Source organism: Physeter macrocephalus, chromosome 18 (assembly GCF_002837175.3).
Source record: "Physeter macrocephalus isolate SW-GA chromosome 18, ASM283717v5, whole genome shotgun sequence".
Classification (NCBI taxonomy): Eukaryota; Metazoa; Chordata; class Mammalia; order Artiodactyla; family Physeteridae; genus Physeter; species Physeter macrocephalus.
Genome location: NC_041231.1, coordinates 20,731,845 through 20,758,121, shown reverse-complemented (window position 1 = coordinate 20,758,121; position 26,277 = coordinate 20,731,845). Strand labels below are relative to the sequence as shown.

Genomic DNA, 26,277 nt, shown 5'->3' with positions numbered 1-26,277 from the left:
CTTGGAAGGGCAGCCATTCTTGTCTGGATGCTTTGGAAAGGCCAATACACCAATCACACTGGATGGACCCTTCACTTTCTCATTAGCCAGTCTCGATAGACATTTTACATCAGCATTGTCATTTATATTAGTCTGTCCCATTTTACTGTCCGATGGTAAAATAATTCTAATTTGCTGTTCGTAATCATCTGTCTCTGCTTTTTTCTGAGTTTTCCCAGGTAACATCCAGTTATGCAGGATCTAATTCTTTCTCTTCCCCACAGTATTAATGAGCAAGGTAGAATCATCAGGCTATAAAATAATTTCAGCAGGCAGAATAAGAGTAAAGAATAAGAATGAAGGCTGACAAATAACAGAAGCACCCTCTCTTACAACTTTAATTCTGTATCAGGGCATTTATTCTGCATGAAAGTTCACCTACATGTAAAGCAAGACATGTTAAATTAGGGCACAGGGTTCAAATAAAAATAACAGCAGAAACACCTAACCATTTAAATGAATCACAGTCCTCTCTGTTTACATATTTTCTTCAAAAGAATGGTACAACTTACTAATTGCTAAATTTGTAATAGCTGCTGTGGTGATTTTACCTCCAATATTTACTGAAGTGATTCCAAATGATAATGAGTATCAGCACAATTCTCATTTTTTTTTTTTTTTTGCGGTACGCGGGCCTCTCACCGCTGTGGCCTCTCCCGTCGCGGAGCACAGGCTCCGGACGCGCAGGCCCAGCGGCCATGGCTCACGGGCCCAGCCGCTCCGCGGCACGTGGGACCTTCCCGGACCGGGGCACGAACCCGTATCCCCTGCATCGGCAGGCGGACTCTCAACCACTGCGCCACCAGGGAAGCCCAATTTTCATTTTTAAAAAGGGTAAAATACTTCAGAAAAAAAGGAACCCCATTAAGATTAATTTTAAATTTAAAAATGATGGAGTTATAAGAACATGAAACGACAGGGGGGATTTTAATTGAAAAATAAGAACTTGTAACATTCTAATCATTTTTCTTTAATTGAATTATACTGTTAGGTTTCCACTGAAAATGGTAATATTAATGAAAATCAAAAAACCATCTTCAATTTTTAAAAAAAATGTGTGGAGAAAATTAAACATAATACCTAAAAATTATTTTTAAAAAACAAATATTTTTATAATTTTTACTTACAGAATACTTACGCTTGGTCAATTTTAGCTTGGATAGGCTTCCATGTAAGAATTAGAGAATATCAAAATTTATGATAGCCAAAAGAAGTCTTCCCAGGTGTTCAGTTCTCCAATTGGAATTATGATCAGTAATAGAGGGCAGAACAAATTATACTACAAATTGACATTAGAGATGCTAATTCAGAATCTCTAAATCTAATGGATCTGATTTTGAAAGGGATTAAAAACCTCTTCATGCCTCAGACTCAGGGGTTACAGCCAGATTACCTGGGTTAGACTCCCGTTTTACTATGCCCTTGCTAGAATGACCTAGTACAATGTCCTTAATCTTCCTGACCCTTAGTTTCCTCATCTGTAGAATGGGCTTGATAATAGTACCTAACTAAGAAGACTGTTGTAAAGATGAATTCAGCAAAGGTACAGTGCTTAACTCAGAGCCTGGCACATGGAGAGTGAAGATATGTTAATAGGATCAGTATTACATTACTATGAAAAATTAATCTGATACTAGAATCACTTTACCCTCTCTCCTAGGAACTCCTGGAATCATATACCTTTCTTCTCAGTAGAATGAGATCAAAGGAGAGCTCTAAACGTATAGAACAAAGCCACCTTCGAACGATGTCGTCTGTCTTCCAGTGTCATATAGTTGCCTACTGATGGGAAGAAGAATGCTAAGAGCATGGTTCTAAGCACTCACACATCATCACGTTTCCTAACTCCCAGCCCTCTAAGTGGGTAGCACCAATAACCTCCATTTTCATAAAAGAGGAAAGTTCAGCGCAGAGGAGTTTAGTAGTCACTGAAGATCTGACAGCTCTATGAGGATAATACCACCATAGTCCCATTCTGCAGACAGGGAAATGGAGGCTTAGCGAAGTTATAGAACTAGTACAAGATCACAGGGTCACTAACTGGTGAGGATGCAATTCAGATCAAGGCAGTATGACTCATTGCTGACCTGATTGTGCCGTGTCAAACAGCCCTGGCTTCGGGGGAGAGGACATCGGGGCTGGTTCTGGTGGTATAATCTGTTTTTGCATGTTCCCCAGCTCTGCCCTTTATTAGGGTACACTAATGCACCTAGTACAACTAGACTTAAATTTACAGTCACCCACATACACATACCCCTGCACACACACGAACACACATACACACGAACACATACGAACACACACACACGAACACACACACACACACACGAACACACACACAACTTCATACTGTGCTACAACCCCTACACAGACTTTTCTCACTTAATTCTCCTACTTCTAAATATATCTTTGAATTTTCACGTTAGAAAATGATTATTATTTTAGCTCTAATTTTCCTTACATCAACAGTAACTTTTAACACTCTTTACTAATTGAAAACTAATCTTTTTCTAGTATACATTTTCAAACATTTAGAATATATTATACCGCAAGGATTGTTTAGAAGCAAGTCTCTAACACTGATACCAAGGAGAAAGTCAAGGAAAGAGTTGATAAGTTGATATTAATCTTAAGAAGATATTTGTCAGAAAAGTGGGAGTAGCCACATTAACTGAAGAAGAAGTCAGAAGAAACTAGATACCGTAATTCTATATAGTGAATTTTCTGCTTCTCTTTCCTCCCGTCTCCCCAGAGCTGAAATCCCTTCAGTAGAGAGGGCATTGTCTCAAACTGCTGATTTTACTCAGTCATTAGCGTATAAAGAAAACAAGATTAAAAGATGGAAAGACTAAAAGTAGGCTGAAGAATATAAGAAATGATAGCATCAGCATAACTATTATGGTGCCCACTTATTTCACCCTTAAAATGTTCTTTTTGACCATACCACAATTAATCATGCATGGGCATTTGATTTTTATAAATTTTATTAGAATAATAAAAAATAATACATACAGATAACCATAGGATACACACACAGGAATTTAAAGGTAAATTTTATACTTTTCAATATGAAACAAAGTACATATCTCATGGAGATATATTTCTAGAAACACCATGAAACAATAGAGTAATTGCCTTGAAAATGAAAAGTATAGGAACACATTATAGGAATTACCAAATAATAAAAAGGTACCACTCCATTACATGTAGCATAAAATACAGGTATTGGAGAAAGTGTTTCTCCACTTTTTGACCCGAAATAACAACGGTCATATGAAATCTACTCGTCATTCAGAATTTTTCTAGATATATACAGTATATACAGACCTTGAAGAGAAAAGTTATAAATATTTTTCTTCTTTGTGTATAATGACTTTATCTTAAATGTGATCTCTAAATGTAAAGTAACACTCTATGGTAATATCAGAATTTTGCTAATATGTATTCTCTTTTGATATCTGTTGGTTTCAAATTCAGATATCTTTGCAAAGAACAAGTTCCTGCAAAATGTGAAATGGACAGGAAAGAGGTAAAAAATTGATTTTGCAATGTGTAACACTCAATCTGCTGATTTTCATATATTTTTTACATACTGCTATGAAGTCATGTCTTCGACAATCCTTTGAACACCATGTATTGAGAGACTGAGTCATACATATCAAAGTCAGCAGCACGGCCATGGTTCTATTACAAATTTAGCTCACGAACTGAAGAGCCTGCCAGACTCACTCTCATAAACGGTTGGATTTCATTAAAACCATCTCCACCATCCAAAAAAGAGAGGGTCCGTTGATGGAATCAGAGATTGGAAATGAAGGATCACGTAAGATTGGAAATGAAGGATCACATAAATTTTGTTTAATATTTGGGTTAAGATTCAGGTTGTTCCTTATTTTCTCCACCATGTTTTAATAAAACCTGAAAGCTTGTTCTTAGGTGTGAAGGAAAACAATCCCTTTTTACTTTATTTCACTTTTTAAACCTTTTGAGAGAGGATAAAATGTGATCATTTCAGTTTTATAATATCCTGGAATGAAAAAGAAAGCATTACCCAGAATGGAGTGCAAACTTTAAAAATGTGGCTGGTCCTCAGGACTTCAGTATGATTAAATAGATCCATACTAATATTTTGCACAGGCCTAGTGCATTAGGGCTAACAAAACACTTTCACATTTCCTTCTTTATCTTTTAGCAAGTAATTCATGGGGGAGAGGCAGATGAGATGGGTATTATTATTATCTCCACATTTTAAGGGTGAGTGCTCGAGAAGTAGAGAGAGCGGTGATTTGTAAAGAATCTCACAACCACGCAGCAGTATACCCGGACAAAACAGCACTCTTCCAAAGTCTACTGCAGCATCTCCAACAACATTCTTTTGAATTACATGCACCCTCTGCCCAACAGGGTAATTTTTAAAATGTATCTTTCACCCTTGAGTATTTCAAATGAGCATTTCCAAATAACACTAATTATGTCTTCCAAACAGTGCTGTTACAATGGGAGCAAAGCATTTGGAGTAAATGAGTTTTTCTACATTAAAAAAAAAAAACAAAACAAAACCCACAAAAGTATGTGTCTGCATGTGGGTGTGTATACATGGAAGCAGGTGAGTCTTTATCCACAGGCAGTGCTTAAAATCATAAGAATGTCTCTATCAAACATCGGATGTATGTAATATGTAAATTCCTTTGGTGTATCAAGTAAATATTAAGGCATTTCAGATTCCCTTAAAAGGATTTACTGGGTTTTTTTTTATTATTATATTCATATTTTACCTATGTAGAAAGTTAAAAATACAGAGTTGGAAAAAAACATGCATAATCACTGCATTTCATGAAAGCACTTTTTTTGTAACCAATGAACTTTCCAATAAATAATAATAATAAAAAAGTGACTATCACCACAGGGTGTTTACAATAAAGAACAGTACTGTAGAGATATAACTTGACACAGGGTGGGCATTGGAGATGGCTGATGTACAACCTCTTGCATTCATATCTGTCAAAGATGATAAACAGCTCATTAATAAGGACTGTATCAATTTAAGTAACTAACTTACTACCACAAGTTAACATTAGCCTTCATGTTATTTAACAATGTAGCATATATTATTTGCCAAGAGTATCTATAAACACTCTTATATACTTAAGTTTTCTTAAACGATTCTGGGCTTTGTTCATCTAGTATTATTTAACTTAAATTGAAAGTGGAAAAACAACTTAATCATTTTGAAAACAATTATACTCTATTACAGACAATTTTGAGATAATTCAATGGTTTAATTAAAGAAAACTTCATTGGACAAGGGTTAGGAAATATGTTTGTTTCTCTTCCGTACATTTTTAGATAAGTTATTATGTATAATATAAAATATCATCTTAAAAAAGCAGTCAATAAAAGCTCCATTTTCCTATAGTTGGCCTTTGCACCAATCTATGCAAACTCAACAAGAAGGCAGATGTCAGAGGGAAAGGCTACTCTTGACTCAGCATCCCTCAAATGCTAAAATCTGTCTGTTCCTGCAAAAGCACAGAACCTATTCCTTTTAACAGTTCCACTTTGGCCATATTGTAATTTTAGCTCTAAACCTTGAGCTATCTTAGGAACAAGATAGCAGATCTTAATTGAAAACCTAAATAATAATAATAATAATAAGCTTAAATTAATTCCTGGTTTTGCTCTATTGAAGCACATACAGTTTTTAAAATGTCTGTAGTCCTAAATGGTTTTTACATATTTTTATGTTGCAGAACTCAGTTCTGAGATAAATATTTCCCATTTTCTTCTTTTAGTTACTTGTTTGTTTTGGTCTAAGTATTGCAGTCTTTATGATTTCACGAAGAGATAAAATTCCTCCAAGTTTCCACATCTCCCTTTCTCTTTACTTGCTAATGATGTCCCTCATTTTGTTTTCCAAGATTACAGATAAGGGTTTTCATCTTGAATGCCCACGATTATAGATTAGGCCAACCTCAATGAAAAGAAACAGGGAGCAAAGTAATTTAGGTTAACTAAGAACCACAGAATAGCATGGCTTCTGCAGTACTTAAATTGAGGCCACAAAACTCCACCCTTGAGATTTAAAAGATAAAATTTCTTTTAACGCTGTCACTGGTAACATACATATGAAAAGTCTGTTTCCCTGAACTCTAAAAGTACAATTTCTGTAATACAATAGGCTTCATTTGGATTTTGAAAAGAAAAGCAAGTATGAAACTCCACTGAAATCAGAAACTAAGAATTTTTTTTTTAAAGCGTCTTTTGGTTTGGCCAAGTGGGTTCTGACCTTAATTTAACAAGGCTAAATTTTCTACTTGGTAAAGAACTGATAAGATTCCATCTATAATTTCTCTGAGGCGAACAACTGGAATATTAAAGATCTTAAAAACACTTTGTGGGTTCAACACTGCCCCTGAGAAATGCTTAAGGAATTCTTTTTTATGGCAATCCAAAGGCAAATTTATGCATAGCTCAGAATGAGAAAAAAGATTAAATTAATAAAATTTGCTAAATATTTCTCAATGTTTTTTCTGTTATTCTGTTCTTATCATTCTTATTTTGCACCGCTCGTGAGGAATTCCTCCTGCCCTCATCTCTCATATTCCAAGACCTTCTCAGCATTCAGATGAAAGAAACGGTAGGAAAAAAAAGAGTGGAGAGGGAGGCACTGATTGACTCTCTCTTGGGGGCTCATAACTGATGCCGGGAATTAAGGAGATGTTGATTTCGACCAACTTACTGGTTATTCTTGGAATCCTGATCTGTTCGCTACTGGTCCCATCCCCGCCATTCGTTGTGGCCTTAACTTCAATAATGTAGTCCTCTTTAATGGGCAGCAAAAGTTCAGCTGAAGTTTTGTTTGTGTTTAGCACTTGCACATTATTTTGACTAACAGTCCTATAGAAAACCTAAAATGCATGAACAAACACATTGATTTTTTTATAGTGCCCTCTTTTATTTTTTTCATAAACTTATTACTCTGATGTTACTTCATTTATATTGTTTTCCATACCCACTAAAATATAGGCTGCATTCGTAGCTCTGTCACGTTAGACTAGGGATCAGCACATGGTAGAATCATCAGGGGCTCAAAATGCAGGAGGTGGGGAAGAAAAAACTTCTTCTATGAAAAGTTCAGCTGCTTGGGTATTTGTGAGGATGGAGAGATGGGGGCAAGGTCCTACTGTATAGATCTTGAACAGGAGACCAGAGAATCAGAGCCGATGCTATTAGTTGTTTTTTAAGTAGCATATGGGTGAGCATCAGAAATAGGAAACTAACATAATGAACAACTTACCAACATTTGGTCTAAAATTCCCACGTGAGCAGAATTATGTCACTTAAATTTATATTTAAGAAATCAGATGTTTTGGAAAAATGCCCTTTTCATAAACAGCTTGACATCTGTATGTCTAAAGTAGTTTATAAAGATCTCAACATTTAGAAAAACTGTTCAAATCTAGCTTCCTTTGAAAAGTACTGCCAGAAGTAGGAAAAGAAAGCATTGCAAATGATACAACTTACTTTATATCCTGTGACTTCTGATTCATTCTCCATGGCTTTCACTTGCTCCCAATTAAGTAACACTTTCGTGTCTGTAGCATTCCAAACAACATTTCCTGGTGGCTGACTGGGAGCTTGAAATGCACAATGAGAAATTAAAAGAGATTTGAGCATGGAGTGATATTTTACACAGAACAGATAAATGAGTCATAGGAGGCAAGCCAAAGGAGAGCGGAATCTCTTTGGTAACACAGAGTGTATAGGAAGAATCAGAGAAAATAACAGAGTAGCTAAATTTCCTTTTACGAAGGCATTTCCGTAACACTGTGAGACAATTTGCTTCACCATATTCATCATACACTCTAGGGCATTTCTCACTTGTTGCCATGGTCTCCTGGAAAACTTGTTGATAGTGGGGATAAAGAAATTCTTTTATCCACCACTAGAGGGATGCTTGTGATGGGCTAGGAAAGGCAGGCGGTGTGTCCTGTGTGACACATCCAGAGGCTGAGAGAAACTGCCAACCGAGCAGATTAAAGTTGCAGGAAATGAAGTATGCATGATTTTGAAGCCGGCCATGTGTGATGCGATGAGCAAAACGGGAGGCAATAAATAAGGGTTACTTAGATTTATTCCCAAGAAGTAACAGCTATACACATGAAAACCTGCAGCACAGAGTCTATATTTTACCTTCGTTTTCCAAGTTTAAATCAATTTTTGAGAAAAATAAGGCAAAACAATGCAACGTTAATGAGAGCTCCATTAGATAATTAATGGAACTCTCTGAGGTTTAAAAACTCGGATTCATAATTTAGCTCCCTCTCATGAACGCTAGATGCCGGGGGAAGGCGGTTTGATAGCATTTGTCAAGAGCAACATAGGACACTGAAAATTCAGTTTGTTGTCAATCACAAAACAACAAACATACTATTATCCATTTGGCAACAACATCACCATTGCCCAAAACAGTGTTGAAATATGTTGTACTTGTGGATTTAGCCACAGAATGTGATTTGGTTAACTGAATTTGTCATGGGAAAATGATATAAAAGATTGGCTCTGCTGAGAAATTTCTCAACATCACTGACTCATGCCATGAGGGAGAGACGGCTGGACTTACAGATGGGAAGAGTGCTCAGATACATTCATGTGACTAACGACGCCAAACAAGATTGTATCCCCTGCAGATTTTTTGGCTTATTGTCTGCTCTTTAACACGATTCTACATTGCCTTTAAAATTTGTGATCTGGTATTAACAATGAGTTTAGGTCAGCTCAGAGCACTCTTAAGCTGCAATGCTTAGATAACAAAACATATATATGGCAGTTACTTAGGGTTGAAATACTAATGACTGTGTTTTGCGGGTCTCCATCCAAATGCTATGAATGCACGATTGTTAGAACATTTTCCCAAAGTCTGTGATTTCCTGTGGCCTGCCGGCACCATAAAAGGACAGGTTCCATTTGAGGCAGCTCAGATAACATGCTTCAGCATGGTGTGTCCTGCCAAGAGATGTGTGCTTGTACATTATAGAAAACTTGAGTGATTTTGGTTGAATCACTTATTCCAACACTAGTCTTGCAAAAAAATTACCTGCAAGTTTAAAACTTGGGCTTATTTTGTATGAGTCCCAAGACAGATGAGAGTTCAGCCTGAATTGAATATTTTTTGAATGGACAAAAAGAAAAGAAAAACAGGAAATGGGAAAGGGGAGAAAAATAAAAGCTTTGTTCTGGGTCTGATTACTCTTATTTTCCGTATCGGTGTTTCCAAGCATCAGATAGTCACGTCCCGTTTTCATCATTTTTGCTATTTTTTAAAAAATGAACTTGACTTAAACATCAACTTTAGCCTTGTCCTAAACGCTAATATTCACACAGTCACGAGCCTTGGTATGCTAGTTACATTCCTATGGTACTCTATATAATAAATGAAGCATTATTAAATTTTCAAAAATATTTGTGGACTATTCTAAAATCATTTTTTATCGCTACTGGTAAGAATAACAACTTCTGGAAAATCCTAGATCAGATAAACTTTCCTTCCAAATTTAAAATCCTATTATTGTTAGCAACTAATGCCTATTAAAACCTATAATATGTTAGGCAAGGTAGAATGTGGTTTTATATAATATAATTTACTTAATCCTCACTACACTGCATTATAATAAAGCCCGTTTTGCTACATGGGTAATCTGGACCCAGAAAGTTTAAAAAGAAGATTGTACATTCATGTTCATAACAGCACCATTCACAGCAGACAAAAGGTTCAATCAACCCAAGTGTCCATCAACAGGTGAATAATCAAAATGTGGTATCGGGCTTCCCTGGTGGCGCAGTGGTTGGCGCAGTGATTGAGAATCCTCCTGCCGATGCAGGTGACACGTGTTCGTGCCCCGGTCCAGGAACATCCCACATGCTGCGGAGCAGCTGGGCCCGTGAGCCATGGCCGCTGAGCCTGCGCGTCCGGAGCCTGTGCTTCGCAACGGGAGAGGCCACAGCAGTGAGAGGCCCGCGTACGGCAAAAAAAAAAAAAAAAAAAAAAAAAAAAAAAAAAAAGTGGTATATCCATACAAAGGAATACTATTCAGCCTTAAATAGGAAGGAAATTCTGACACATGCAACAACCTGGATGAACCTTGAGGAAATTATGCAAAGTGAAATATTCCAGTCACAAAAAAGACAGATTCTGTAGGATTCCACATATACAAGGTAGCCAGAGTAGTCAATCCATAGTGACAGAACGGAGAATGGTGGTTGCCAGGGTTGGGGGAGGGGACAAAGGGAGATGCTGTTTCATGGGTACAGAGTTTCAGTTTTGTAAGGTGAAAAGAGTTTTGGAGATAGGCTGCACAATAACCAAGCCCAGCCCTAAGGAACTGTACCTTTAAAAATAGGTAAGATGGAAATTTTATGTCATGTATTTTTTTCACATTTTTTATGTATTTTTATCACAATTAAAAATTAAAAGCAAAGAACTTGCTAAGAGGCACAGCTGGTAAGAGGTATTATGTGGATTCAAACCAGTTCTGGTTAATTCCAAAGTCTATGCTTCCCCTATTACGTTGTGGTAACTATCTGTGCCTTTATTTAACTCTTGAACCATTGACAAATGATTACATAAAAATGAATATTAAACATGTTCATATCAAAATATACTCAATTTTCACTTTCCTAGGACTGCTTTTCCTGACTTCTCAGACTAAACGTACAATGGGGCCTCTTTTCATATACCAGGTTCCCTTTCTTCATCATCTTCAGCAAAGGTACATTTTACATTTAATTGTGGTTTTATGTTTATTATCCAATTTTCCTACTAACTCATAAGTTCCTTGCAGAGAAAATGTCCTCTATGGTCTCCGACATCGATAGGCCCATATGCTAGTTTTTATTTAGTAGCCTAATGTCTTGTTAAAGGTAGATATCAAATTAGATTTTGTATGTAACTGACTGCTATTTTAATGCAAGAAACACAACCCAAGGATTAAGAAAACACTTCTCTAGTGTTATCAGAAAATAAGTTTGATCTACTCCCTATGTGTCCCTAAGGAATGTTTCATGCAATGACAAAGTAACGCTGAATGGGGAAAGATTGAGAACAAGTATCAGTAGCAATTCACCATGGTGTCAGCGGGGTAACATTTGGCTGGTCACAGTTCTCAAATGTGGCACATCAGAATTTAGAATGAATTTTCTAGCTCCACGGTTTTGAAAGTCCTCCAAGACACACCCCAAGAGATGCAAAAATTTCACAAAGACAAAACTGGGACATTAACACTGACCATCAGCTTGAGAGCTTGAATATGGCTGATCATATTGAGGCTAAGACGATACGGAACAAAACACAAAGAAAGAACAGAATAAGAAAGACAGCAAAACAACTAGTGTATTCATTCAATACTTAAATGATTTATTTACTAAATATTTATGTTTAAAGTGTTAAGGGAAAAATGCATAAAGAGGTGACAAGATCTCAAGTAGATTCTGAAAGATGAATGTGAGTTTCACATGTAGAGGTTGGGGGGTGGTATCCAAGGCACAGAGGCAGGAACTAGCATAGTGTCATAGGGAGCTCAGTTCTGACGGGTTACAGGTAGGGATGATGGGAAGGAACTGCAAAGGCAGTTGGAGAGACAGGTAGGAGCCATATGCTAAAGAGACTAGAAGGCCAAAGGAACTAGAAAAGGAATTTTTGGGGGCAGGCAATTGGCAGGGCACTGAAGAAGGATCAGATCTGTGATGCCATCAGGTCTGTGCTTTCATAGATCTTTGTGGGGACAGAGGGAGAAGAAGGAGAATCTTGGGAGCTCTGTAGGGAGTGCACTGCAGCACTTCGTATAAAAGATAATAAAGCTCCATATGCAAGTGATGGCAGTAGAGTTGGAGGATGGAACAGACCTGGAATTTGTGAATAGGTCATGATGATGGAGGTCATATGGGTGGTGGTCATAAGAAGGAAGGCTAATTCCAGCTCGGCAGCCCGGGTGAATGACACACACCTTGGGCAACAATGTTTCTATCCGGGATTCCCTTTCAGTCACTGCATAATAAGCATTTCACATGTGTCAGGGATTCTCCTGAGTACAGTGAGCACAGAGATAAAGATGTTCTCTGACTTCTACTCATGGACCACATTAGTGGTTCCCAGAGACCAGTACTTGTACAAATACGATGGTTTTAGGTGGATAACATTTTTCATTGTAAATATGTACATATTTTCATGTTAGGGGGAAAAAAACCTATCATATGCAAGTCTTGATTCACAGATATAATTCTTTTGGATGAGGCCAATATTGGTACATCAGTGGTAATCTACTTTACACACAATACATAGATTAAAATTGGGTTCTAAATAATGACACAGAAAATAGGGTGTTACACAAACATAAATAACTCAGATGCTTTCAGTAGCACACAGATGTCTGGTAAACACCCCCAAAAACACAGTCATAATTCAAACTGACTCTGACCTAAGGATATATTTACAGTAAATAATTCATCTTAAACTAAGTGATCAAGAACAGAGTATCACGCTATTAATAACAGTCACCAACACTCTGGTTAGCTCACTGCAAAACTTATTTCTAGGCACACATTTTTGGCAAATCAATTATGTTTATTTTTGCTATTCATTGTAGTTTTAAGTTGTAAACTTTTCTCTAAGTAACTGCTTTGCTTTCATTTTTATAGGAAAATTAAAACTACTATCTTGTGAGGAGAGAGTATTAGTCGTGTTCTGTTTATAGCAATGATACAAAGCCTTTTAAAATGAATATATTTAAGTATCAAAGTAAATACATTAGGGAAATAATAATCCAGGTTGTTGAGTATGTGGCTAAAATCTTGCAAGGATCATTCAGTGACTGGAGATTGCAAAACACTGGGCAAATTATGAATAAAGTAAAGTTTGATTATTGTATGATCCAAACTTCCCTTTAGGATCTTCATCCCTACTTTTGGTTTCCATCCTTACCAACCTTTAGTTACCTCATATTAAGCCTTAAATGCCCTTCTTTTCTATCTTATTAACATCAAACTTCAAACATTAATTCTTTCCTTCCACAAACTCTCTATAAAAATGATTTACCCTTGTGCACCAACAAACAGCAAGCTTGTACCACCACAGAGGATAAGATCTACCTAATATACTTAAGGCTTAATATACTAGAAGCAATGTGGCCACTTACAACTCACCTGTATTGATTTTAGTCCCTTAACCTAGCAGAAGCCACAGAGTCTCAACTGCAAAAGAAGGAAAACAGCTGGTAGAGCTGTTGCTGGATTAAAAAACACAAGATAGTGAAATGTTTATAACTGTAAAGCTTCACATCAGAGGTTGCAACCTGAAACTTCAGCTAGATTCAGCTTGCACATATTTTTTGTCTAACCCAAATACTGTATTTTAATTTTGTTTAGTTACCAACATTTAAAACTTGGGAGCTTTCATTTAAGTTCCAGATTTCTGGTTTCTTGTGCAAAACTAGATGATCAGGAACACTGGTCCTACACTGATGGATAGGAAGGATGGGATGGAGCACGAAGAGGCTGCCCCACATACCCACCACTGCTCATTTAAACCTGCCTGGCCATTGAAGGCGCTTGACGTTATTATTCCTCTTTTTAAATAAAGAGTCATTTGGGGTAGTTTTTACATATTTTGAGGATATTTTATTGACGTATTTATGTAAGTAATCTATCTGGATGGAATAAATTACCTTGTTATTTCTGTAAAGGCTTGAGGTTGTAGATGCTGAAGGAAGGGATATGAAGGAGGAAGGTGCAGACAGTAAAGGCAGATGAAAGAGCAACTCGGGGACCCCTAGGGATCTCTCAGGACCTGTGATTTATTCTTAGATCCTCTGGAAACATTTTTAAATGATCCTTACTATTGGCTGGTAGGATTGACTGTATTATTGTTTAAAAATACTTTGGGGTAGATTATTTGGGGTGTATTATTATTTAGTCTTTGCAAGTCTTCTGTCCTTCATCCTCCGTGGAAAGATTATGCTTCCCTGCCTCACCCTCATTGACATTCAGCTTGGCCATGGGACTTGCGGTCCCATGCCTTTAGGAAGACATACTTCCCCTTCTCACTGGCATCTCACAGACATCAGGTTTTGTTATATGGCTTGTTTCAGCCAGTGGAATGTAAGCAAAAGTGAAATGACAGCTTTAAAAGCAATTGAAGAGCACGGTTCACCATTTTCCCTTTGCCGTGAGACCAGCATGGCCCAGAGAGTGGCTGCCTCTTCAGTCAGGGTCCTGAAGTGAAGATGCAGTTGATCAGATCTGAATCGCACCTGTGATGGACACGTAGCATGAATGAGAAAGAAACACTTGTAGTTTAAAGCCTCTAGGTTTGGGAGTTTGGGATACTCTACCCGTACTAGCCCAATCTGACTAACACAGCTATGAAACAGTAGCCTAAGCTTCAATGTAACACAATGAATTTTTGGAAAGGCATTGAGTCACATGCTGAAGTGGAAATGGGCAGGAGAGAGTTGACAGCATGTCCCTTCAGGACTTCCAGTTTCACTTTTCATGTTCTATGACGGTGGAAGCCCAACCCAGAAGGCTGGCTGAGTTCCACACCTTATGAGAATTAACTTGATATATGGTGTACATTTTGAAATTTTTTGTAAATCGTATCTCAACTTTCATATCCTGTAGATTTTTCCTCTGTCAACTCAAATTCTAGGGTGTTGACAGTACACTAAAATAGAAAAAAATGATAAAAACTAATTTAATTCTAGTAGAAAAGTGGCATATCACTATATGTATAGCACAACACTAATTGACAGGATGTAACATTATTTCAATAATTTCAAATGGTATGTGACAAGAATAATAGTATGTCGAAGGCTTTTATTATTATTATCATTCTTTTAGCACCTATCCTGACATCCTCCATGTATTTGATTACCAGACTCCTCAATAACAGCCCTATAGATTTTACTAAATCTACAGCCACTTGACTGCAAATAGGTGATTACGGCAAGGGTGTTGACTGGAGGAAGCTGGGAATATAAGACATGTCTACCAAGACGAAAATGGCTAAATTGTGGTGCATTATCACAATGGAATGTTATACATACACTAACATATTTATGAAAATTATTAATGACCTGGGGAAAATTCTGATACCAGGTAACTAAATACATGGCATAACCTCCACTGTCTAAGAGAAACATTTTGTAGAATGTAAGTCTGGAAAGAAAGATCAACAATACTAACAATGGTCTTTCTGAGGGATAGGATTATGGGTGATTATTTTCTTCTATTTTCCCCTAATTTTCAGCAGTGAATACATCTTCCTTTACATATAAAAAGTAGAGGTTGTTAAAATAAAGAATATTACTGTCCAGAATTTTCAGTAGTGATATGATATCTTCACAGTGCTGATAGTGAAGTTGGCATTGACTTTCAAAATATGGAATTTTAAGAAAATATATTTGCTGTGACTTAATTATGTAAAACTCAACAGATTTCTTGACTACCTGATGGTAATGAGTTGACTTACATGATAAATGGTAGCTTGAAGGTACACTTTCCACTTGGACTTCACTTGAGTTAAACATCAGCATCTGTCATGAAACGGCTTAAACATTTCACACTGTGCAGAAAACAAGTCACCAAAAGCCACTTTTTCCCAAATAATGAGATATATTTGTCTTGACATCATTGAAGTTATTATAGATTAATTTATCATAAGAGAGTGACTCAATTTTAAAAAACAAGACAAAAACACGTGCTTCTTAACTCATCTAAAACTCAGAAAAGACATTACTTGGGGTCTAATCTAGAATGTCAGGGAAGAAAGCCTTTCTTCATGTTAAATGAATGGGAATTCCTGTGACCAAAATCTCTCCTTCTTCGGATAATAACAACATGAAAATTTGTAACCTATAATCAGAACATTTACAAGCTTCTAGAGAATTCATGGGCAAGGTGGACAGATTTTCAAAAAAGTACCAAAGCTCCTACAAACTAAAGTTCGTAAGATTTATACATTTGGCCGAAGTAAGTATTTGTTTCTATACTAGCTGAAACTTCCTAATTGGATTCTGATTAAATTCAATATTATGTAGCTATCTTGCTTCAGAGCTTACAAAATCAGAGATCACTTTCTTGAAGTCCACAGACAGGAAAAGAAAACCCTTCTAAAGCTGAAGAATGTGCATTATTAGTAAACAGTGTATTCTAATGTTGTATGTGTGATTTGTGGCATATCATACACAAACATGAGTGGGTGACATATATCTGTGGTATGTGACACACAGAAAAGCCAACAAATAACATTCAGTCACCTAGGGAGGAATTAATTCCCTTTTAGTCTTCCCATTAGTTTCAAGAGAAAGCTGGATTTGGGGGCTACTAGCTCTTTCATATCCCTTCAGTGCTAACATCACAAACAAAGAGGAAGCAGGTTCAGTTGTCTGAATAGGCAAGACCACGTTGCTAATCTTTAAAATGGAGAACAGCTTCCTTTTTCATTATATTTACTATTATTGGCATTGTTAATTGTTTAATTATTCCTTTGTTAACATCTACTTATGGCAATGATACTGGTTTTCATACTCAGGAAATTAGTTTCCATTTTCTTTAGGTTTATATAAGTAAAAATGGTAAGTTAGTTTTTAAGAAAAAATACTAGGTACACATTAGCAGACAAGGCCCACAGAAATGGCAAAAATTGAGAAGGCAGATCACCATCTAAAATTTGGGAAAGCTTGCAATGATACGTATCCTGACTCTTAACTTAGAGTGGATGATTATATAATGAAATTGTACCTTTGGAAACTTGAAAACGTCTACATTAGGTGTTTGAGGCAGGAATATTCATTTTATCAAAAACCTCTGAAATATTGACTCACATTCTTTCAGGGCTTGTTTTATTCACATCTCCTTTTCATTTCCTGAGGACACACTTAATTGGTTTCCTTAAATTCAGACAATTAATTTTGGCTCATCCTACATGGATGAACATTCCATTTGGAAATGCAAACACTCAAGTGAAAAACTGATTTCACCATTTAATATCACGATTTTCTCAAGTAGATACTCATGTATAATCATTGGTGAAGGCATTAAAAAATAGGATTCTCTTGTTCTAGGGGAGATTCTGGGCATGTGATGCAGGCCAGGCCAATCCAGGGTTTCCACCTACTTGCCACAAAAACTGGCTCTAGAAGAGCCAAGACCCCTCCTTGGCTCTGAGTGGAGGGATCAGGAAGGAACTGGCCCTTTTCCCAGCATGTTTAGTTGACAGGAATAGGCTTTGAGGTGCTTAATGGCAATACTGTTACTCTGAAGAGGGGACCTGGTGAGAATGATGTCACCATGGAACAGAGCCAAGAGATGAAGACAGTCTCGATTGTTTAATAAATACTTACAGGGCACCAACTGTGAGTACTGAGACACTGAAGATAGAGCTCTGGGGAGAGAGTAATGAGGAAAACAGGCAAAATCTCTGGCCTGAAGGAGTTTGGCCTTCAGTCAAAGCAGGCTGGTGAGACAACAATAAAATAATTACGAACGTGCTATAGCATGGGTGGTGGCTCTAAGTGCGATGCCCAAGAACAAAGCAGCAAAGGAGACAGGGAGTGTCGGGAAATGAGGGGCTGTACTTTTACATATGGCGGTCAGGTGGCACTGAGGTTACATGTGAGCGTGGGGGAGAGTCCCACTTGGGCATCTGGAGGAACAGCCTGCCGGGGAGAGGGAGCAGCAAATGCAGAGCCCCTGAAAGGAAGGTGGAAGGAGCGGGTGGAAGATAGTAGGAAATGCGTCTAAGTAGGATTTCAGGATGGATTGTAAAGGCCTTGTTGGGCATTTTAAGGATTTAGCATTTATCTGGAGTGGGATGGGAAGTGACTGGAAGGTTCTGAGCAGAGAAGCCACATCATCACTACCACTCTGGCCTAAGGGAGACAAAGGCAGATGGGCTGAGTGATAAAGGGCCGCTGCCCTGATGCATGTGAGGGTTGTACCAACTCGTACCAGGGCGACTGCCGTGAATGCCTTAAGAAGTGGCAGATTCTTGTGGAAGGCAGATTCTGGACCAGGTGTAGGGTATAAGAGAAACAGAAGAGTTGAGGATGACCCCAACATTTTTGAGGCTGAGCAACTTCAATAACGGGATTGAATTTACCAAGATGGGGAATATTGATATTGTAGAAGGGCCAGGTTCTAAATGGGGTGGGTGATTTAAAGAACTTCGTTTTAGAAATAATCGATTTGAGATGTTAGGTGATTACTGAGGATGTTGAGTGCTAAATTAATCCATACTGAAAGCCACAATTACCGCCTGACTTTTCAGTCATACAAAGCAGAATATTTGCCCTCCACATCCTTTCTCGCAATCTCCGAACATAAACTTCTCAGTATGCTTCCTTTTAGAAGCCGTTCCATTTCGTCATTTATATGCTATCTGCAATTTTTCCTCATCAGTGCCTTTAGATAAAAGATGTTCTTAAGAGTTAGCTCTCTTTGGGTTGCAAGTAACAAAAATCCATCTTTGATTACTTAAAGAGGCTAATTAGTGTTTAACTTAGAAATGCTTTAAAAAAACACAAGTATTTGGATTATCAAAAATTAAGTGTTCAATGGAAGCTACAGTACTTAACCTGAGAATCCTTGTATTATTTACATTAATCAAAAATATCACCCAAGATCTGTATGGATGTAAAGCCTCGCATACAGAATTCCATGATTACAAGTACATGAAACTTGCACATTTTAGGTAAAACGGTGAAGGACTCCAGTAAGTGTTCTGAATTCACCATGTTCAGTAAGAGGAAGTACCTGGGATTAATAATAGTACTTCAGGCTGGCCTGCTTCTTTAGATTTCATTCATCCATCTAGCTACCCACTAAACATTTAATGAGTGGCCCCCAGTACCAGGCTGGGCATTGGGGCTGGGTGAACAGACACAGAAGGACTCTTTCCCCATAAAGTTTACAATCCAGAGGGGAAGACAGATAGCAAGCAAAGACTCAAAGATGTTATCTTCGTTCTTTACGCCTGAAGCATGACAATAATTCTCTTCATGGTGATAATCACAAAAGCCTTATTAAGATTCATAACTAGGATTTGAAGCTAACACCATGTCAAACGTTAGTATGACTATCAAGAGCTGCCAGTAAAACAATATTAGAAATAGTTTTAAAAGACTGTCTTACTTGTATTTTGGTACATTAGAAAAATTATGAATGTAAAGTTTAAAACTTAACGATGGTTTTTATACACAATCTTAGAATAATTAGGGATTTTAATTAACTCTATGAATTTCCCAAAGTAGGAAACCTTTCTTTAATAACACCTACAGCCCCACATGCAGACTCCAGTTAAATTGGGGAGATAGGAATGTATCATTTGCAGGGGGGATTTTGTTCAATTACTGGAATTCCCATGAGACTCCAGGTCCATGAGCACAGAAGTCCTGTCTATCTTTCATCATCTTACCTGCTTCCTAAACACAGAGTAAAATCCCAATAAATACTGGTGTTACATATGACATGAACATTCTAACTATATGGTTGAAAGAGAGGCTAGCACAGTGGTTAAGACTATGTCTGGATTTGTATGGCTCTCTTGCTACTTACTCTGTGATCTCAGGAAAGTTATATAACCTCTATGTGCTTCCGCATCGTCTCTAAAGTGAGACTACTAATAGTTTCCAAGTCACGGTGTTGCTGTGAGAATTAAGAATCAATACGTGAAACATACTTAGAACAGAGACTGGAAATTGCTCTGTAAGTGTTAGTCATTAAAATCATAATCACCATCGTTACTGTAACCTGCAAATTCCTACTTTAGATTGGGTATTTATATGCTATCTTTAAATTTTAAAGGGTTTTGCTTTTTTTAAATTCTATTTCACTCACTGTACATTACCATGAAATTCCTATTGATTTATAATCAATCTCTTCCTTCTGTCTAACCAATTCACTAAGCTCTTCACTGATTCCATGATGATGTCACACAGTCTTTTACAATCATAATTTCGTAGCAAGTAATCACATCAATTATTAAGTCAGAGGAAAGAGCCAGATAAACTTGTTTGCATGAATAAGTGCAATCAGAATTTTTGATTGATGCTGTGCTTTGAACATATAATAACGATGTGTATATATATATATATATATATATATATTTTTTTTTTTTTTTTTTTTCTGTACGCGGGCCTCTCACCGCTGTGGCCTCTCCCGTTGCGGAACACAGGCTCCGGACACGCAGGCTCAGCGGCCATGGCTCACGGGCCCAGCCGCTCCGCGGCATGTGGGATCTTCCCGGACCGGGGCACGAACCTGCGTCCCCTGCATCGGCAGGCGGACTCTCAACCACTGCGCCATCAGGGAAGCCCATGTGTTTTATATATATTTTAACTTACCCATAAATAACACTAGCAATAAAATTAGATTTTATACTATTGTTGTTCTTAGCAATTTTAGCCAGCCAAGGTATGTTCTCACGAAAGAATTATATATGGAAATAGAAACGCATTGATGAAACTGGCAGTCAAGCAAAATAACTGACTCATTCCCATATAGGGCCAGTGAAAAAAACATTTTTACTGGGTTAATTAATTTTGAAAATAAATTAAGAAGCAAAATTGTTTCACTGCACCATTATTTTAAAATTAAAGTTAATCCTGTCATGCCCACATTCCTCATCTTTCAAAAAGAAGTAAAAATGACACCTACCTCATGTGGTAGGTATGAAGTTTAGGTGTGGGAATACATGTAAAGCATGTGAACATAAAATGTTCTCAATTGCTATTAGCTAGGATGATGATGACAAGAGTAATTCAAATGGTTGCATTGTGAGAAAGCAGCAATACAATACAATAGGTAAATATACACTGGTGCTAGCAGTTTCATGGAAATATATGTGAAAGACTACAAAATTGCAAATCAGTGATTTTTCTGTAGCCTAATTTAAAGCCAGGTTAATGTAGAGCTCATAATTGGTGCTTGTGAATGTACCTGTGAATACACAGCTAACAAAGACTCAGCTTTGAAGGCAACACTGACTGACATCTCTGGTCAGATTTTTAAAAATATCAATATATTCATGTGAACCAACATCTTTGGCTGGTAACCTTTTATTGTACATTGCCCTCTTTTGAATAAGTAGGAAAGAAAAGAAGAAAAAAATCACTTGATTCTTTGGCCTCAGCTTTAAGTTATTCATGCTTATCAAAAATCCTCAAGCTTTGGAGAACTAAAAATACTTGAAATAAACCAATTAGCTTGATCACATTTTAAAAGAAAAGTGGATGGACTTGACTAAACATCCCACTCTAAAATTTTTCAAAAGGTGCACATTCATTTTCACATGGGGTTTCTAACTGAAGATTTAGGGGTATCAGGAAGACATGTACGTGTTCCTCTGAGTTTACAAGGGATTGGAGTTGGGTTTACATCATTCATTGGGCTTACTGACTTGTGTTGTCCATCTAAAATGATAAAGAAGGCTACCATTTTAAATGCAAAGTATTTTTTTGACGTTAAAAAAATCAGAAGATACATACGAGTTTTCTTGGTGGTTGCATTAACCGTGGCACTAAAGGGACCGGTACCAGCGCTGTTGAAAGCCCGGACAGCCGTGTAATATTCCAAGTTGCTCTTCAAGCCACGGAGTCTGGCCGAGGTCACATTTCCTGCCACTTTCAGTTTGCTTGATGATTCCTCTTCTCCGTTATTCCAATACTGCACCTGGTGGACAGAAAACATAAAAGATGACAAGGATTGACCGAACAGCATCCTTTAAATTAAGTGATTTTTATTAAAATGGGCACTGTAATTTATTTACTTTATCATTTGTTCCACAAGTAGTTTTTAAGGACCTACTATGTGCTAGGTGCTGCATTAGGTAGGCTCTGTGCCACAGACGTGAAAGAAAAGGGACTCCTGGGGGAGACAGATAATAAGTATACAAATAAACCAGATAAATTCAAAGACAGTAGGTGCTACATGCTCCCAGCCCATAGCCTTATAAATGGGAAAATGAAGGGAAAAAATCTACATTTCTAACAGTGAGCTGCTCCTCCTTCGCAGACCCTAATCAACCTGGCTCAGGCTCAACGCTGGAAGGCTGGCAGCTACGCTTAAACTCTGATGGATGGTGAAGATGCCTTCTGTGAAGAAAGTGACCTGTCAGAGCAAAGACCACTGAAAAGCCAGCTGGCCACTGGCTTGTCCTACAGTGATGGCCAAGTGTCACCAAGACCCCTGAGTATGCAGAGCTGCTGCAGAGAACAGGAAGGCAGGTAACATAGGTTAATATATGGATATATTGAAATGTTTTACTTGTATTTCATTATTGTGAATTGTGCAAAATGATCTGAGACTGCTTATAAATATATATACATTTACAGCATAAAAATATAAAAATGTTTTGAGTGTATTTGATAAAATAAAGAAATAAAAGTAGAAAAATACAATAATAAGACATGTTCCCCAGTGAACTCCAATTTATGCTATAAAGTCCTGCTATGCTTTGCTAGACAGTTTGGATCCTTCATAAAATAAAAACAGCAACAAAACCACCAAACAAATGGCTCATGAAAAGTGAAACTATTCCTCGTGCTGAGACCAGGTATCACCATCTGACCATCTAAAGCAGGGGCTGGACACTTAACACAAATACATAAAGCAGACTGAGTACATTTTTTTACTTTCCTAAAGAAACAGGCACTTGGGGCTCCCCTGATGGCGCAGTGGTTAAGAATCCGCCTGCCAATGCAGGGGACGCGGGTTTGAGCCCTGGTCCGGGAAGATCCCACATGCCGCGGAGCAACTAAGCCTGTGCACCACAACTACTGAGCCCGCATGCCACAACTACTGAAGCCCACATGCCACAACTACTGAAGCCCGGGAGCCTAGAGCCCGTGCTCCACAGCAAGAGAAGCCAACGCAATGAGAAGCCTGCTTACCGCGGGTAGAGAAAGCCTGTGCACAGCAACGAAGACTCAACACAGCCAAAAGTAAATAAATTAAATAAATAAATTTATTTTTTTAAAAAAGAAAGAAATAGGCACTTTCCTGTTTTTCTTGCAGCCTTTGCCCTTTTGGTTTAACTTTCATTTTTCTACTTCAATAGCAAAATATGAAAACAGGAAACCATTTCTATAATTTCTGTAAGTAAACGGCTGCTTGAGCACAATGAAAACGGCAATCGATGCTCAGCCATCAGAGTCATGAAGGCAGTAGAGACGTGTGGGAACTGCGGCAAAGGAGACAGGCACGTTCCACCTTCGTGATGGAGCCTCTGCGCAGCTCTGGTCGATGGGGGGAAGATGGACCCAGTGTTTACAGGTCTTTTTTAAAAAGAAAGCAAAAATCCTGATTTTAATGTGAAATGTCCCAAATTTAGAGTTGGCCCCATTTGTCTGTGGGCTAAACAAAACGTGTTTATGGGTTGCATAGGGTAAACCCATTTCAGGCCTCTGAGAAAAATACACCTAAAGTTACTTTAAAAAAAATGAGCAACTATAAAATTATTTCTTTAAAAAAGATTAGCAGCAAAATATAAAATCTCAGGTTTTTCAATATTGATCCCAAATTAGCATATTAATATCATGCCAGATCAATATTTTTCCAATATATGTGCATGTATATATGTGTGTGTATATTATGCATGTATATTTATATGGATATCAAGGCCCCCTTAAATTCATGCAAAATGCTGGGCTCATGTATGTGTACATGTGCATTTTCCCTGGAAAGAAGTTATTAGTTTTCAGAAAAACCTTGAAAGGAGGACGTAAACCCAAATAATTAGGACTGAATTGAATATGCACCTCCTACAGCTTTAAAGCATCTAATATAAATTAGCAAAAAACATCCACATATACGACAGATACCATTAACCATTATCAAAGAAAACCACATAGAGATTTTATTCATTAATTAAAGATAACATGCCAAACTGTCTTTTATAAAGCCACACCCAGCAAATTGTTAATGGATACCGAAAACTCACATACATTCTAAATTCACCAACTGTAAACAACGGAGGTATTGCTTAGGTTTAGATGACTCCACAATGATAAGACGCTCCCTGCTCTTTAAAGCATTGTCTAGTTATCAAACTAAGAATGACACATAATTGATAATTATAATAAAACACTGTAGTCAGCCTGAAAACTTGTGGCCTAGGATATAGCACAGATTGAGAAAAAGATCACATAATTATGAGCTTTAATAATTGTCACTCAACACATGGAATGGCAAAGGCAGGGAGAAGTCAAGTAACTCAATCAAGATCATCCTGTGATACACGTTGGCCTCTTGTTAGGTTTCCATCTGTGTGCCATTCTTTCTGTATTCAAATTACTTCAATATAAGTCGCCTAGGAAATCATTCCTTAGGAGACTGATTTAAAGAAGAAATAAAAATAATTTTCAATTGGCATATGGATTATCTTTTATAAATCAGTTCATACAAGGTGCTTGAAAGTTCTCGATAGGAGTTTGTTTCTGAAGTACTTTAACCAATCTCCATGTGTCAGAATGAGAGATTTATTTTTAAATATCAGTTTCTGACAGGTATTAGAAATATTTAATCATAGAGAAAATTAGTGCCAAAATTGAGCATGATATTAGTTCGAATTTATTATATATTCTTCTTACATAGCTTTACTTTAAAAGTTGAATAAATATGCATATAACTAAAGCATAAAGAAATAAAGGAGTGACATATATATTTCCAAGTAATAATCAGTTATGTTCTATAAAATTGTGTTCAAAAATATTTATATGAGGATAGTTTTGGTTTTGTTTTTTTTTTAATAGAGAAAAAAGCCAAGAAGAAAAGATGCCATTTTTCCTCTCAGTTGTGTTCTGGGTTTAAATGGTAAAAGTTCTACATTTGAGAGGACAGAATATAACTCCACACTAATTTGGATTTTATAGGCACAACCACAATACAGGGAGAAAGAAAGGAAACGTGTCCAGGCTGAAGGAACAAACTCTGAAAATATAATTGTGCAGCAAAGATTTAGTATAACATTGACAGAACATGAAGGCAGCATCTACAAAAGATGAGCAGAGAGAGAAATATTACAAAGCACATGAGGAAGCCTGCTAACAAGAAAGAAAGTCAGCAGACGGGACCACAGGGGACTGGCTATTATACGTTTAGGTGACATGGATCTTAAAATAAGTATATTTAAAATGTTCAAATTTACCAAAGAAGAGACTAAATTTATAATGCAAGAATAGGAGACGAAGAAAAAAGATGGGGCGAATCTAAAAAATATCAAGTAGAATTCTGACACCTGAAAAATACAATAGTAAAAAAGAAATCAGTGCTAGGATTGAGCTGAAGACTGGAAGGTAGAAGAAAGAATGAATAAATCCAGAACATGGAGAAGGAAAGAAAAATTATGAAAGCCAAGTTAAGAAACACTGAGGATGAATGAAATTTTCCAACCAGAGTTCCAGAAGGAGAGGTTAAGGAAAAGGCAACAATAAAAGAGAAAATGTCTCAGAATTTTCCAGAACCGAAGAAATGCAGATATTTTCATGTTGTAGATTCACTCTGAGTTCAGAGGGAGGAGAAACAAAAGGTAAATCCACTCCAAAGGAGGAGGTGATTAAGACTGAATTGTGGCTCTCAACATTTTTTCATCACCCAGCCTGAGAGACACAGGCCACTCTCTCCATCAGTGGCGGGTCACGCTGCCTTGGTTTGCTAGCGCGAGTGTGCGCCAGTGCCAGCAGCTGCATCCCTTGGCACAGAAGACGGCAGGAGGGGCGAATGCTAAGGTGGAATCATGTTCTGGAGGCAGGTTTGTCTTGGTCATCACCGTAGCTCTGCCGCTTGGGTCAAAGCTTGCACACACTAAGTACCCAATATTGGTGAATTCTTGAATGACTTAAACACAGGCAGTTTAAAAATGCCTCCCTCCTTCCCACCACAGAGACACATAAGAAATATGTATTTGGTCTCTGCACACAGCTCCCCCCAAACCCGTGGAATCTCAGAAGTGGTAAGTGTCTTTTGTATGCTAATGAGACATCTGGTGGCTGCGGGCTCCTGGGTACCTTCAGGATGGAGACTGGTTGCCAGGGTAACCAACCTTGTGCTTAGAGGGTTGGAACTTTCGGGCCCACCTCCTGACGCAAGGCTGGAGGTTGATTTAATTTGGTTAACTAACGGTCAATGATTTAATCAATCGTTCCTATGCAGGGAAGCCTCCATAAAAAAAACCTAACTGAAGAGGTT

At 37.5% G+C, this 26,277-nt stretch overlaps 1 protein-coding gene across 7 annotated transcripts in view; it reads right to left on the bottom strand.

The window, feature by feature from the left end:
• Nucleotides 1-3,611: 3,611 nt before the first annotated feature.
• CNTN3 (contactin 3) overlaps nucleotides 3,612-26,277 on the bottom strand; it is a 342,830-nt gene continuing 320,164 nt past the window's right edge. For 3 of the 7 annotated variants that reach the window (XM_007100371.4, XM_024124000.3, XM_055079778.1), the window contains 4 exons: nucleotides 21,579-21,762; nucleotides 7,564-7,676; nucleotides 6,779-6,947; nucleotides 3,612-5,037 (listed from right to left, as the gene is read on the bottom strand). In XM_007100371.4, the coding sequence (XP_007100433.2) occupies nucleotides 4,937-5,037; nucleotides 6,779-6,947; nucleotides 7,564-7,676; nucleotides 21,579-21,762 (567 nt within the window). In that variant the 3' untranslated portion in view covers nucleotides 3,612-4,936. Of the gene's footprint in view, nucleotides 5,038-5,964; nucleotides 6,011-6,778; nucleotides 6,948-7,563; nucleotides 7,677-13,920; nucleotides 14,343-15,562; nucleotides 15,627-21,578; nucleotides 21,763-26,277 lie in introns of those variants that run through there. The other 4 variants (XM_024123999.2, XR_008615747.1, XR_008615748.1 and 1 more) reach the window with 4 other exon arrangements.